This window comes from Puma concolor, chromosome A1 (assembly GCF_028749965.1).
Source record: "Puma concolor isolate L17-30 chromosome A1, mPumCon1.1.hap2, whole genome shotgun sequence".
NCBI classification, from domain to species: Eukaryota; Metazoa; Chordata; class Mammalia; order Carnivora; family Felidae; genus Puma; species Puma concolor.
The window spans coordinates 30,661,371-30,677,533 of NC_141667.1; the positions used below are offsets into that span (position 1 = coordinate 30,661,371).

The following is a 16,163-nucleotide window of genomic DNA, read 5'->3' on the forward strand; positions in this document are numbered from 1 at the left end:
GTCACGAGTCTTATAGGTCTCCCTTTATATGTGAGGGCACGTTTACCCCTTGCTGCTTTCAGAATTTTCTCTTTATCCTTGTATTTTGCCAGTTTCACTATGATATGTCGTGCAGAAGATCGATTCAAGTTACGTCTGAAGGGAGTTCTCTGTGCCTCTTGGATTTCAATGCCTTTTTCCTTCCCCAGTTCAGGGAAGTTCTCAGCTATTATTTCTTCAAGTACCCCTTCAGCACCTTTCCCTCTCTCTTCCTCCTCTGGGATACCAATTATGCGTAGATTATTTCTTTTTAGTGTATCACTTAGTTCTCTAATTTTCCCCTCATACTCCTGGATTTTTTTATCTCTCTTTTTCTCAGCTTCCTCTTTTTCCATAACTTTATCTTCTAGTTCACCTATTCTCTCCTCTGCCTCTTCAATCCGAGCCGTGGTGGTTTCCATTTTGTTATGCATTTCGTTTAAAGTGTTTTTCAGCTCCTCGTGACTGTTCCTTAGTCCCTTGATCTCTGTAGCAAGAGATTCTCTGCTGTCAGCTATACTGTTTTCAAGCCCAGCGATTAATTTTATGACTATTATTCTAAATTCACTTTCTGTTATATTATTTAAATCCTTTTTGATCAGCTCATTAGCTGTTGTTATTTCCTGGAGATTCTTCTGAGGGGAATTCTTCCGCTTGGTCATTTTGGATAGTCCCTGGCGTGGTGAGGACCTGCAGGGCACTTCCCCTGTGCTGTGGTGTATAACTGGAGTTGGTGGGCGGAGCCGCAGTCAGACCTGATGTCTGCCCCGAGCCCACCGCTGGGGCCACAGTCAGACTGGTGCGTGCCTTCTCTTCCCCTCTCCTAGGGGCGGGATTCACTGTGGGGTGGGGTGGTCTGTCTGGGCTACTTGCACACTGCCAGGCTTGTGATGCTGGGGATCTGGCGTCTTAGCTGGGGTGGGTAGGCAAGGTGCACAGGGGCAGGAGGGGCAGGCTTAGCTTGCTTCTCCTTAGGTGATCCACTTCAGGAGGGGCCCTGTGGCAGCAGGAGGGAGTCAGATCTGCTGCCAGAGGTTTGGCTCCGCAGAAGCGCAGAGTTGGGTGTTTGGGCGGAGCGAGCAGTTTCCCTGGCGCAGGAACTGGTTCTCTTTGGGATTTTGGCTGGGGGATGGGCGGGGGAGATGGCGCTGGCGAGCGCCTTTGTTCCCCACCAAACTGAGCTCTGTCGTCAGGGGGCTCAGCAGCTCTCCTTCCCTTTGTCCTCCAGCCTTCCCGCTTTCCGAGCAGAGCTGTTAACTTATGACCTCCCAGACGCTAAGTCGCGCTTGCTGTCGGAACACAGTCCGTCAGGCCCCTCCGCTTTTTGCAAGCCAGACTCGGGGGCTCTGCTTGGCCGGTGAGCCGCCCCTCCGCCCCGGCTCCCTCCCGCCAGTCCGTGGAGCGCGCACCGCCTCGCCGCCCTTCCTACCCTCTTCCGTGGGCCTCTCGTCTGTGCTTGGCTCCGGCGACTCTGTTCTGCTAATCCTCTGGTGGTTTTCTGGGTTATTTAGGCAGGTGTAGGTGGAATCTAAGTGATCAGCAGGACGCGCGGTGAGCCCAGCGTCCTCCTACGCCGCCATCTTCCCTACCCAGTTCTGTTCTTTTTTCAAAATTTTACAGGCTGTTCCAAGTTGTTTGTATTTCCATATAAGTTTTGGAATTACCCTACCCAATTTCTATCTCAAAAAAACTCTGCTAGAACTTTGAACTTGTGTTGAATCTAAAGATTAACTAGGGGAGAATTGAAATCCTAACAATATTGACTCTACTGATCCATGAATACAATATGTCTTCTCATATATGTAGGTCTTCTTTACTTTCTGTCAGAAACATTTTATGGTTTTCAGTGTACAGAAGCTACACATATTTTGTCAGGTTCTATGTGTATTCATACTGTTATCAATGGTATTATTTTCATAATCTCAACATCTAATTTTTGCTAGTCAATGGAAATAAAATTGATTATTGACCTAGTATCCTGTGACTTTGCTAAACTCACTATTAGTTCTAGTAGCATTTTTATAGATTCATGGGTTTTTCTATGTATATGATCATGTGGTTTCTTAATAAAGATAGTTTTATTTCTTCTTTCTAGTCTATAAGCTTTTAATTTCTTTTATTCACCTTATTGCCCTAGCTGGCAACTCCAGTATAAAGACATGGTGAGAGTTTGATTATCATTGCTTTGTTCTCAACCATAAGAGGAAAGCATTCAGCCATTCTTCATTACTGTGTATATTACTTGTAAGTTTTTCGTAGATGTCCTCAATCAGGCTGAGGAAGTTCCATCCTCTTCCTAGTATGTGGAGAGTTTTTATTATGAATGAATGTTGGATTTTTTTGTCAAATGGTTTATTTTGCATGGATTGAGATGATCATATATCTTTTATGGTACATTATATTGTTTAATTTTCATTCCTTTCATTTCTTTGCATTCCTGGTTTAAATACCACTTAATCATGGTACATTATTATGTTTATACACTGCTACTTTGAGTTTACTGATACTTTGTTAAGGATTTTTGTGTCTTATGTTTATTGGAATATGGAACGATAGTTTTCTTCTTCTTCTTTTTTTAAATTGTTTTTAATGTTTATTATTTTTGAGAGAGAGAGCACAAATGGGGGAGGGGCAGAGGGAGCAGCCTCGGGCTCTGAGCTGTCAGCACAGAGCTCTACGCGGGGCTCGAACTCACGAACAGTGAGATCATGACCTGAACTGGAGTCGGAGGCTTAACTGACTGAGCCACCCCAGGCACCCCAGAACCATAGTTTTCTTGTAGTGACTTTGGTTTTGGCATCAGTGTAGTGTGGGCCTTATTGAATGAGTGTTGGGAAGTGTTTCCTGTTCTGTGTTCTGGAAGAGTTTGTATAGAGTTGGTATTACTTCTTTCTTAAATGTTTGGTAGAAGTCAGTAGCGAAGCCATCTAGAGTTTTCTTGGTGGGAAGATTTTTAACTATGTATTCAGCTTTTTAATCATAGAGGAATATTCCAGTTATTTATTTCTTAATTGAGTAAACTTTGGTAGTTAGTGTCTTTCAAGAAAATTTGTCCATCTAAATTATCAAATGTATGTATATAAATTCATTCATGAAATTCCCTTATTGTCCTTTTAATGTTGTTGAGCTTTATGGTGATATCTTCTCTTTCATTCAAAATATTGATGTTTGATATTGTCTCCAATTTTTGTTTTTTTTTTTTTTCATTAATCCAGCTTAAGGTTTATTAATTTTATTGATCATCTCAAGGAACCAGCTTTTGATTTCTCTGTTTTCTATTTTATTCATTTGTACTTTCATTTTTATTATATCCTTCCTTTTATTTGCTTTAGATTTAATTTTCTCTCTTTTTTCAAGTTTCTGAAGGTTGAATCTTAGATCATTATTTTGAGGCCTTTCTTTTTTCTTAATGTATACAGTTAATACTATATTTTTCTTCTGTGTTCTATTTTAGCTGAATACCATGAATTTTTTTTTTATTTTGTTTTTAACCTTTATTTTTGAGAGAGAGAGGGAGAGAGAAAGCAAGGGAGCAACAGAGAGAGAAGGAGACACAGAATCCAAAGCAGGCTTCAGGCTCTGAGCTGTCAACACAGAGTCAGATGCAGGGCTCGAACTCACGATTCGTGAGTTGGTGACCTGAGCTGAAGTTGGATGCTGAATCGACTGAGCCACCCAGGCGCCCCACCATGAATTTTGATATATTGTATTTTCATATTTATTGGATTCAGTTTTTCTACTATCCCTTGTGATTTTTTTTCTTTGACCCATGGATTATTTACAATTGTATTTCTTAATTTCTAAATGTTTTGGAAAAGATATATTTTCAGATACATTTCTGTTATTGATTGCTTATATAATTTTATTTTTGATGGTGTACATACTTTTTTATGATTTTGGTCATTTTTAGTGTGTTTATATTTGTTTTATGGCCCAGAGTGTGTTCAGTGTGCACCTGAAAAGAATGCACATTCATTTGTTGTTGGGTGAAGTGTTATATAAATGTCAGTTAGCTCAGCTTGTTTGGCATTGGTTTTGAGGTCTTCTGAATCCTTACTGATTTTTGGGGAAGCAAGGAAGAGTCTGCTGGTTCTATCAGTCACTGAGAGAGGAATGTTGAGGTATACAACTATGAATATGGATTTGCTATATTTACTTTTATTTCTGTCAAGTTTGCTTTCATATTTTGAAACTCTGTTATTAGTGGCATAAGCATTTAGAATTGTTATGTTTTCTTGATCAATTGACTCTTTATCATTGGGAAATTTTCCTCTTTCTCTCTAGTTTTATTCCTTGTTTTGATACTTTATTGGACATTAATATAGTTATTCCGTCTTTCTTTTGGTTATGTTCCCCAGGCACATTTTTCCCCATCCTTTTACTACTACAACCTATCTAAGTCTTCATATTTAAACATTTTTGTGTATTTTTAAAAGATAGAATCTGCTGAGTCTTGCTTTTATCTAATCCAATGTGACCATTTTTATCTTTTTAAAAAAAATTTTTTTTTTCAACGTTTATTTATTTTTGGGACAGAGAGAGACAGAGCATGAATGGGGAGGGGCAGAGAGAGACACAGAATCGGAAACAGGCTCCAGGCTCTGAGCCATCAGCCCAGAACCTGATGTGGGGCTCGAACTCCCGGACCGCAAGATCGTGACCTGGCTGAAGTCGGACGCTTAACTGACTGCGCCACCCAGGCGCCCCCCATTTTTATCTTTTAATTGGAGTTTTTAGATAATTTATAATTAATGCAGTTTCTAATTAATGTAATTATTTGTGAGATTGGATTTGAACTTACCATGTTGCTGTTTGTTTTATATTTATCTCATGGTTCTTATTATCTCTTCCTGTTTTTGTTTCATTTCCATTTTATGTCTATTATTACATATTCATTATAAAAATATGTTAGCAATTGCTCTAGACTTTGTAATATATATCTTTAATGTATCAAAGTTTCTCTTCAAATAATACTATACATTGCAAGTATAGTACCATATCTTCTTTCCAACCTTTCTGCTATTGTTGACCTATATTTTACTTAAACATATGCTATAAACCTTGCAATACATTGTTTTACCTCAGTCATTTATCTTTTATTTTATTTATTTATTTATTTTTTAAAAAATTTTTTTTTTCAACGTTTTATTTATTTTTGGGACAGAGAGAGACAGAGCATGAACGGGGGAGGGGCAGAGAGAGAGGGAGACACAGAATCGGAAACAGGCTCCAGGCTCTGAGCCATCAGCCCAGAGCCCGACGCGGGGCTCAAACTCCCGGACCGCGAGATCGTGACCTGGCTGAAGTCGGACGCTTAACCGACTGTGCCACCCAGGCGCCCCTCATTTATCTTTTAAAGAGCTTTAAACATTTTTAAAAATATCTTTTACATTTTTATTCATTTTTACCATTTGTGGCACTCTTCCTTTGTATAGATTCACATTTCCATTTGTCTCATAGTTGTTCTTCCTGAAGAACTTCCTTTAACATTTCTTGTAATATATATTTGAAGGAAATGAATTGTCTTAGCTTTCACTCATGAAAACGTCTTTATTTTACCTTATTTGTGAAATATATTTTCACGGCCTGTAGAATATTAGATTGACTTTTTTTTTTCTTCTAGAAATTTAGAGATGTTGTTCCATAGTGCTATGGCTTGGATAGTTTCTGCCAAGTAGTTGCTGAACTCATCTTTGTTGTTCTGTATTTTATGGGATTTCCCCCCCCCCCCCCCCCGGGTCATAAGGATTTTGTTTTAGTCTTCCTTAGTGGCAGTGCTTCTTTGCCTAGGACTTTGAGCAGGAGGGTACTCCATACCTCCCCCAGCCTTGGACTGCTGTTTCTCGTTACTTGTTGAAAACCCAGGGCAAACAATTTTGTTTCTGCTTCTCCCTCAGAGGCATGATATCTTTTCCTGGGCCCTAGAGAGGGACATCATTCTTTTTTCAGTGACTTATTTTTTCAGTGTGTTTTCTGGAATGTGTTATATAACGGTACATTAACACATGTAAGTAATTGAGAAATTAATGTGTGTATATAGGGGGTGTACATTCAACAGTTTTACGATCAGAGTGTAGAGTTAGAGTTGTTTGGAGGCCACTGTTGTAGAGGGTTAGAACTTATAACTCTGATAGCTTCGAAGTAGAATTTGCTACTTGCTGTTTGATTTGAAGACAGTATGATTCAGATGGTTCACTTTATTTCAGTGAGTAACCTCATTTATAAATGGAGACTGTTTTACAGTGTTCCTTTTATTTTAAAATAATTATTAGATTTATATGCTTACAAGGTGAAGTGGTCTTTATGAGCTCTTCTGAATTTTAAACTCCTTTCTTTTTTGTAAATGAAAATCTCTTTATTGTTTTTAGGACTGTGAGGACATGGGAAGTTGAAAATCCAAGGAAGCAAAGAAGTGTGTTTAAACCACGGACGGTGCAGGGTAAAAAAGTAATTCCCACAACGTGCACATATAGTAGAGATGGAAACCTTATAGCAGCTGCCTGCCAGAATGGAAGCATACAGATCTGGGACCGAAATTTGACTGTAAGTCTAGGACATTTAAGTCCGCTCTTCTTAGAAGAAAACTACCTTATAAAGACAAACATCATGTTAAAATATTATGAAGGTCAGTTTCCTGAGTTTAGCCCTAATTTAAACTTCAGTGTTAGTTGATAAAACATTGGGACATTTTCAGTAAACAGCATTTCAGCAAACATTCCAGCTCAGTATTTTCCAATGTGTATTAGATTTTGCTTTTAAAATAAAGTAGATCTTTTGGTATAAAATGTAAAAAGCGTAGTGCAGTTTTACTATTTGGTGTCTCAGTGTACTTGATTTTGAAAGTGAAGGGTTTGACAGTAATATAAAACAAGACCGAGCAGAGAACTAGAAAATACTATATAAAAGATTTAAGAAAACCAGGAAATGTCTGGGATGGCCCATCAGTGGATTTGCAATTATTTTTGTAGTAATTTAAATAATATTTTGTTTTTAAGATTCCATGACATTCTATTTAAATAGATTTCAGATATTCCTTTACAGTTTCAGATCATTATTAGAATAAATAAATTTTGGAATTGAAAGGGATCACAGAATTCTGTGTAAAAAATTCTATGAAATATGTGAAAGTCTTTGGCTAATTCTGAGAATTACCAATAAGCTTTAGAAAGGATTTTGTTGTATGTAGAGATGGTAAAACAAGATTTTTTGATAAGTGTTAAAATGAAAATCTACACTAATATTATAATACTATTTGGTTATATTTATTTTAATAAAAGATTCTGATAAAATTATTAAATCAATAAGTATATATTAAGTATCTACTATATGGTAGGCACTATTGTAGGCACTGGGCATAGCAGATCATAAAAAAATTCCTGCCCTGGGGAATTTTTATTGTAGCTCTTTTAAAAATTATAAAAATAATATTCTTTCAAACAAAATTACCTATCAGACATTTACATTTTGAAAGGGATCCTAGGAAACATAGTTGTCTTTTTTAGGCAGATGAGTTAAATTTAGTTGTCTTGGAATAAGGTAAAAAGTAATGATAGGGAAAAAAGAATCCATGTTGATAATGCTAGAAATATCTTTGGCATTTTCTGTTTGTCAGATCTTTTTATTTCTGTTTTCATCTCCATTGTAAACCCCATAAAGCTTCATAACAGCACAGAGATTTTAGAAATCCTTTGAATTGTAAACTGAGTTTTAACCAAGCAATAAATTTTTTAGTAACTGGCTTTCATCGTCTCTGGGTGCTGTTGGATTAAACAGAAGTTCTCAGACGTGAGGTTTTTTTTGTGTAGCTTTAACAGTGGTGTGTTTAGTGTAATGCATACTAAACATATGTATATATGTGTGCCTTTCTCTTAGAACCCATATATTTTAATAAAGTTGAGGATAGTTTAAAAAAAATTTTTTTAATGCTGTTTTATTTTTTGAGAAAGAGGGACAGAGTGCAAGCAGGGGAGGGGCAGAGAGAGAAGGAGACACAGAATCCGAAGCAGGCTCCAGGCTCTGAGCTGTCAGCAGAGAGCCCGAAACAGGGCTCGAACACACGGACTGTGAGATCACACCCTGAGCCAAGGTCAGACGCTTAACCGACTGAGCCACCCAGGCGTCCCATGGATAGTTTTTAAAGATTGGCCTTGTATATCATGTGAAATAAATAATATCTTTTGTTTCCATTTTTGTAAAAAGCAAAGCTATTTAAATGTCAATTTATGACCCCCCCCCCCAAATCTTTTAAGGTATTTTGCTTAATTGTAGTCTTTGATTCTATTTTGTTACAATTAAAGAGTACATGAAGGTATTATAGCTTATGATACTACATCCCCTTTGTTACATTTATTCATAGTTTTACATTAGCATGTAAATATATCTCACCTAAAGACAAATCAAATTGAGAAGAAAAAACTTGCTAGCGAGGAAACACAACTTGATTTAAGAACAGAATTTTAGGGGTGCCTGGGTGGCTCAGTTTGTTGAGCATCCATCTTCAACTCAGGTCATGATCTCGTGGTTCATGAGTTCAAGCCCCACGTCAGGCTCTGTGCTGACAGCTTGGAGCCTGGAACCTGCTTCAGATTCTGTGTCTCCCTTTTCCGCCCCTCCCCTGCTCATGCTGTCTCTGTCTCAAATATGAATAAACACTAAAAAAATAAAAAAAAGAAAGAAAAGAACAGAATTTTACTGGGACACCTGAGTGTCTCAGTCAGTTGAGTGCCAGATTTCAATTCAGATCATGGTCTCACGGTTCATGAGTTCAAGCCCCACATCGGGCTCTCTGCTGTCAGCACTATCAGTGCAGAGCCCTGGTTGGATCCTGTGTTTCCCTCTCTGCCCCTCCCCTGCTTGCACTCTCGCCAAAATAAGTAAATATTTTAAAAACCACAGAATTTTACAAAATTTCTTAATTATTAAGCAATAATAAATTACCCACAGGGAAACACTAAAGCTGAGGTAAAAAAACCTACTAGCAGTAGTTTTTCCATGCAGTAGCCAGAGAATTACATGGTAAATAGTGGTTAATACATGTGTGTGTTTTGGGACAATTAAGTAAAGCTATCACAATTGCCCTATTTATTCATTGAATTCTCATTAGACTAACTGGAATTTTAGCAAATTAAATGAAATATTTCTTCTTTTAGAAGTATCTGTTAGTGAGCAATTCCTGTGTTCTCAAGACCTACCTCTAGAATTATGTTGGCCGGTATGGTAGCCACTAGCCACATTTGACTATTTTAATTTAAATAAGGGAAAATTTACAATTAAAATTTCAGTTCCTTAGTCACATAGCACTTCTCAAATGCCAGGTAGCCATGTGTGTCTAGTCATGTGCTGCTCATTGAACAGCGCAGATAAAGAACATCCCCATCAGTACAGAAAGTTCTGTTGGACAGTGGTGCTCAGGAAGAGTGTTTGTTTGCCCAGCATCCCTTTCAGTCATGTGATAACGGCCTGCCAGTTTGGGAAGAAGGACTTTTCAGAGGAGCTTCTACAGGTCTGCACTGCCTCCATGGTCCCTCAGCCCCCACTCATCGGCATGTGTCTGAGCAGCGGCAAGAAGGCCAGCACATGGTTGGAGTAAGGTGAGGGAGGTGCAGAATAGTGCATGGTGACATTGGACAGTTAACAGCACACTCCCTGACTTGGTTTCAGCATCTGCAGAAGCCCTCTCAGCCTTCAACATGCTTCTCCTACATGTTCGTGTGGCTTTCTCCCTTCACGTCTTTTAGTCCTTTGCTCACATTTTCTCGTCTCAGCAAGGCCTTCCTTGACTCCACCCTACGTAAAATTGCAGCCTTTTTCCCACCAGTGGTGCTCTCTATCCCTCTTATTTTCTTCCATCATGCTGATCACCATCTGACACACTCTACTGTATCTTTTACATGCTTGTTTGTTGGCTGTTTGCCTCCAGTAGGATATTGGTTTCACGAAGGAAAGGATTATTGTCTACTTTGCTCCCTGCTGTATTCCAAGAGCAAAGAACAATACCTAGTATACAGTAGATCTTCAATTATGATTTCTTGAATGAATGGGTGAATGAATGTATTCCGGAAAGGTAAGAAATAAGGTTTTCAATTCATTTCTAAGAAGACATTTAAAAATAGCACATAAAGAAGCTATTCTATTTATATGAAGCTACAATGAGAGATAGAGAAAGGATAGGGGAGAAATATATTGAGGTAAATTTTGGTATATCTTTAATGATGTATAAATATATAGTCTATATTAACATAGGTGGCTTTTTAAAAAGTGCATGGCTGGGGCGCCTGGGTGGCTCAGTCGGTTAAGCGGCCGACTTTGGCTCAGGTCATGATCTCGCGGTCCCTGAGTTGGAGCCCCGCGTCGGGTTCTGTGCTGACAGCTCAGAGCCTGGAGCCTGTTTCAGATTCTGTGTCTTCCTCTCTCTGACCCTCCCCCGTTCATGCTCTGTCTCTCTCTGTCTCAAAAATAAATAAACGTTAAAAAAAAAAAAATTTAAACTGCATGGCTTTCAAGTACAATTTCTTTTTTTTTTAATTAAAAAATTACTTTTCAAGTTTAATTTCTGACTTTTAAAATATTCCAGCATTGTATGGTCTTATGAATATTTAATGACTTCTTCTGTTCATACAAAAACACATACCAAATTCTTTGGACATATTTTTCTCAAAGCAGTATTGCTATTCTTTAATATCTATTAAGAATCTACAATATGCTAGAGTCTTTACTAAAAGAACATGCTGTATTTACTTAATTGCAATCACTATTTATAAACTAAGCTTTTGGCAGAAAAATGGGTACCATGATATTTGTTTATTTTTGCCTTCTGTAGACACAGGTGATGGGAAGGAATAGTATTTGAAGTTGTTTTGTTTGCCAGTAGGGTACTGTCAGCAGCAGCCTGACATACTCTCCACCTTATTGCCTCTTACTTCTCCTTTGGCCTGCAACCCCTGCCCAGATTCTAGGGCTGTGCCTTTTGGGAAAATGGCCATGTACTACAACCCCTTACCAGGAAAGCCTCAAGCCTAAGAGATATTGCAGAGACATTTCTCCAGCTCTGTGGCTGATTAGTGCCCACACTCCCAGCCATCCTACTGAATGGTTGGTGTGGATCAGAGAAGGCTAAGGCAAGAACTAGTAATGACATTGGGAGAGAAGTTTCTGGACAACTGAAGCTCCTAGTGCGGAAAAGAACAGGTGTAAAAGAGAATACAGGAAGCAAAGTCACTAGTAGTGGCTTAACTCCAGTGCACTACACATCTTTAAATCTCCAATCACCATCAGATAACCCATGTTAAGCTCAGGCTGATGTATATCCTTTTTCATCTTTCCCCTTATTTGTGTGTATAAACATTCATTAAAAGATTTTGTTTTTATATATATAGAGAATTTGCAATTTGCTTTTTTTACTTGTAAGCATTGCATGGGCAACCTTGTAAGTGAATAGATGTAGCTCTAATTTGCTTTTTGCAAATTCAAACCTTGTTAGCAAATAGAGATAGCTCTAATTTCTTTATTTAAATGGGATCATAATTTTACACACATGAAACACATACTTATCAAAAAAATTTATTATTTTTTATTAATAACTTCTTTGCTCTCATTTTTCTATCTCTACCCCATAAGGCTCTTAAATTATGTGTCATGTATCCTTTTGTGCTTTTCTCCATATCTCTGTATCTCTAGCTAGCTAGCTGTTTAGATCGAGAACATTCACCTGGTATTTTGGAGTACCTAAATACACCTCATTGAGAATGAGACAAAAGAAATTTAAACCTATAAGTAGTTTGTAAAGAAGAGAATAATCTTTAAGACAATTTATAACTAGATGCTTCCTTGTATAGTGGCCAGAATAGGCAAGAGTTAGGGAAAGCTAAGAGGGTCACGGTAGGTACTCCTAGTCAGTACCTCTGGGAGGTGTGGAATTTAGGAAACCACTATGATCTGTTGGGATTGCAGAGTAATGATGCTGTTATTTTACTAAACAACCTAACAAGGGCTCTTCTTTGTCAAAGCAGTCACACTGAAAGTCTCTTTTGAGATTGTTATTTCTCAAAACGTTTTGAATCTTTTCAAGCTAATTTCAGGTAATGATAAGTACCACAAGGAAAATAAAGCAGAATAAGCAGAGTGTTTTGTGGGAGGGCTGGCACTTGAGTCCCTGGGTACCTTGAAGTTGCTTGAAGTCTCACAGAAGTCATTCCTCACTATTGGACCCTATATGCTGCGCCTTATAATTTATAGGTAATTTCTGAGATTTAAAAATTTGCTTTTCATAGTATTTTCTATTTAATTTCCATAATGAGGCTTTGATCCTTCTTCTCTCACATCTCATGTAAACAAGTTCAGGCCAAAATCTCATACTATTTGTTAACTACATTCTGTAGTAATTTTTTTAAGGAGGGTTTTTTTTTTATCTCCCTGTTTTTTGTACATTCTTATGAAGCTGTCATAACCACTGAAAAGAAAAGCACTAGTTACTCTCAGTTTCAGAATTACCTCTAAGTATGTATACTAAGAAAATCTATTGGTGTGAAGGAAGAATTTTATGAAGAAGAGGTTTTTTTTGTTTATTTATTTATTTATTTTGAGACAGGCAATGTGAGTAAGGGAGGGGCAGAGAGAGGGAGAGAGAGAGAGAATCCCAAGCAGGCCCTGTGCTGCCAGCACAGAGCCCAATGCAGGGCTCGAACCCATGAAACAGCAAGATCATGACCTGAGCTGAAAACAAGAGTTGGAGGCCTAACTGACTGAGTCCTCCAGATGCTTATGAAGGGGAGTTCTTAATGTTTACCTCATCTTTCTCATTTATACCATTAGGACAACTCAGACTTCCATAAATAGAGTTGATATTGCAGATTTTGGAGATTTTAAAAAGAATAATGCTTTGAAATATTTTTAGTGTATAGTATTTTGTCCTTATTTCCAATCTTGTTTTATGACAAAATTGTCATTTCTTGTGTGATTTTAGTGTCACATAACTGCTTTGGAAAAACATTTCATTACATAGTTACTTATCATTTATTATCACTTACAAATGTAACTCATTTCATTCAAAGATTTCCCTTCGAGACTCTTCTAGCCAAAACAGTTGTTTTTAGTCTTGTTTTTTAATTTTTGTGATGTACCACTTTAGCTATCAACCTTGGGGATAATGTATGGAGAGCTTTTTGAGATTTGGATTTCTCTGTACTCTTTGAGTGTCATTTATCTTTTTCATAGTGATGTCATCAGAACTTTCATGAGTTAAACATGACTTCCAGTGGCCAACACTGTGCTTGTAGTCCAGGTTCATGCCTTCCTCCAGGTGTCTTCTCCCTTCTTTCCACAAAGACTGGCCATTTAACAGTGATTCACAGCTTTTAGCGAATATCAGTTCAAGTTAAAGCAGCAAAACATTGACTATATGGGGGAGCAAAGTACATTATAGAGGGAAAAGCGGTAGTTTTAAACAATTTTTAAAAAGCAAATTATTGGGGCGCCTGGGTGGCGCAGTTGGTTAAGCGTCCGACTTCAGCCAGGTCACGATCTCGCGGTCCGTGAGTTCGAGCCCCGCGTCGGGCTCTGGGCTGATGGCTCAGAGCCTGGAGCCTGTTTCCGATTCTGTGTCTCCCTCTCTCTCTGCCCCTCCCCTGTTCATGCTCTGTCTCTCTCTGTCCCAAAAATAAATAAACGTTGAAAAAAAAAATTAAAAAAAAAAAAAGCAAATTATTTAGAAAAAGTTTCTGATATCTTACTTTGAGAAAAAATGCTGTATCTCTGAAAAAAAATGTAAAGAGCATTGTTAGAAATTCAAATACAGAGTTTTATGTCTTCATTAGGTCTAATACCGGGAGTCTAAAATGATGTGGACAACTGAATGTCTGCTGCATACTTCTGTAGCTCATTTGTAAATGACACCTGAGACATGAATTACATTATATATTACTTGGGTCTTTCTCTCTATCAGTCCCGAATTTCCTAAGGATTCTGTACCTCGTTTTTCTTATTCATGAAATGAAAGCATGATCCGTACCTTGTCAGACTATTTTGAGGATTATATTAGGTAACATATATAAAGTACCCAGAATAGGACTTGGACATAACAGGTTCTTAATAACTATTGGTCTTCTTCTTCCTTTTTCTCTTTAGCTCCTAGTCAGCCGTTTTTGTAGAATGGTAAAGTTAGATCTCAGGATGCTATCTGACTGTCAAGGTGTCACGATTTTAACGAATTCCTTGGTGACTGAAGGTATGGCTTAAAAAGATGAGAATGTAGATCTCTAGATCCCTAGAGATCCCTGTTACAGCCAGTCATTTAACGTATGAAAATACAGTCACCATCAATTAATAAGAATGTTATATACCCACTGGTTAGTGTGCCTGAGTAGATATATGAAGTATGATTACCTTTTTAAATAAACACTCGAGAGAAAACATGTGACATACAGATTGTCCTGTAGTGTTTTAAACATACATATTTCTCAAAGTTTACTTTTCAAAAGACTCAAAGCACAAATAACCATCAAAACTGTGCAAAATTACTTGCAGGCCCTGAAGTTAAGTTCTAATTTGTCAATTATTTTAATGAAAGCTGAAAGGTTTTACTTACAGTGCTTTTGGAAAATGTCATATACTGTTGGAAGCAACATTTTTCAAATGAGAAAATAACTGGCTTTTGAAAAAAGTTAAAAGATTTTCTTTTAAAAGAAATGATTATTGTCCTTGTTTTTTGAGGTCAGGAATAACAGAGCAATTGAATTTAAGACTTTCAGTTAACCAGGATAAATTAAACACATTCAGCTCTGCTCCCTCTTGAAACCCCACTAAAATGACAGAAAAGGCATTTGTAAAAGCATAAACCCTCATGGACCAAAAGAATTAGGGGGGAGATGACAGCAGAAAAGAGAACTCAAGACACTTTTGGAAGCTGGAAACAGATTCATGAATGGTAACTGACTTAGCCAACAAGAGAAAGCTGAAACCTTAGCCGTGGTGGGAGAAGCCTATAAAAGACAAACTGATTTAACCTGTGGTTCCCTTCTCTCTCGTGTGCAACCAGATCACTGTTCTTCCCTCTCTTCCCCTCACCCCGACAGAATGATAAAGAATTACTTTTGGAGGGGGGTGGTTGTTAGACTACTATTCCGGGTAAAGCTGAGATAAGGGGAATATCTTCACATAGAGCTATGTTTCTCCTCCCTCCCCCCATGATTACTTTAATAGCAATTACTGAGTGCTTCCTGTGGGGTAGATGGTATTTTAAACCCTCTACATGTAATATTCCATTTAATCCTTATAGCATTCCTGTGATATAAGTACTGTTACTATCATCACTTTGCAGATTCGAGGAAACAAGACACAAAGAGATTAAGTTGCCTACCAAGATTACAGTTAGTAAGTGGCAGAACTGAGATTTCATCCCAGGCAGTTGATTCAAGAACCTGTACCAGTGGTAGGGATTTGATAAATATTTGCTGAATTAAATTTCAAGGGTTTAATTTACTTATACCCTGGATATGTAAATTTTATTCTAAACATCCTTACTTTCACACTCTAATTTTGAAATGTACATCTTGTGCAGTATCCTGAAAAAGGCAAAACTGATACCCTGCCTTGATGAATAGACATTAACATACAGAAGGAAGAAAATGTATTTGTTTTGTTTTTGTTTTTTGTTTTTTGTTTTTAAAATTTTAATTCAAGTTAGTTAACACACAGTGTAGTGTTGGTTTAAGGAGTAGAATTTAGTGATTTATCACTTATATATAACACCCAGTATTTATCCCAACAAGTGCCCTCATTAATGCCCATCACCCATTTAGCCCATCCTCTCTCCCACCTCCTTTCCAGCAACCCTCAGTCTTTTCTCTGTATTGAATTGTCTCTTATGGTTTGCCTCCCTCTCTGATTTTATCTTATTTTTCCTTCCCTTCCCCTATGTTCATCTGTTTTGTTTCTTAAATTCCACATATAAGTGAAATCATATGGTATTTGTCTTTCTCTGACTTATTTTGCTTAGCATAATATACTCTAGTTCTATCCGTGTTGTTGCAAATGGCAAAATTTCATTCTTTTAAAAATTTTTTTTAAATGTTTATTTTTGAGAGCAAGAGCGAGAGAGAGAGAGAAAGCATGAGTTGGGGAGGGGCAGAGAGAGAGAGAGGGAGACACAG

The 16,163-nt window shown here is 37.6% G+C and overlaps 1 protein-coding gene across 1 annotated transcript in view; it reads left to right on the top strand.

The window, feature by feature from the left end:
• Nucleotides 1-16,163, top strand: part of WDR70 (WD repeat domain 70) — a 305,807-nt gene that overhangs the window by 185,394 nt on the left and 104,250 nt on the right. The window contains exon 10 of the mRNA XM_025923710.2: nt 6,387-6,561. Coding sequence (XP_025779495.2) covers nt 6,387-6,561 — 175 coding nt within the window. The remainder of the gene's footprint in view (nt 1-6,386; nt 6,562-16,163) is intronic.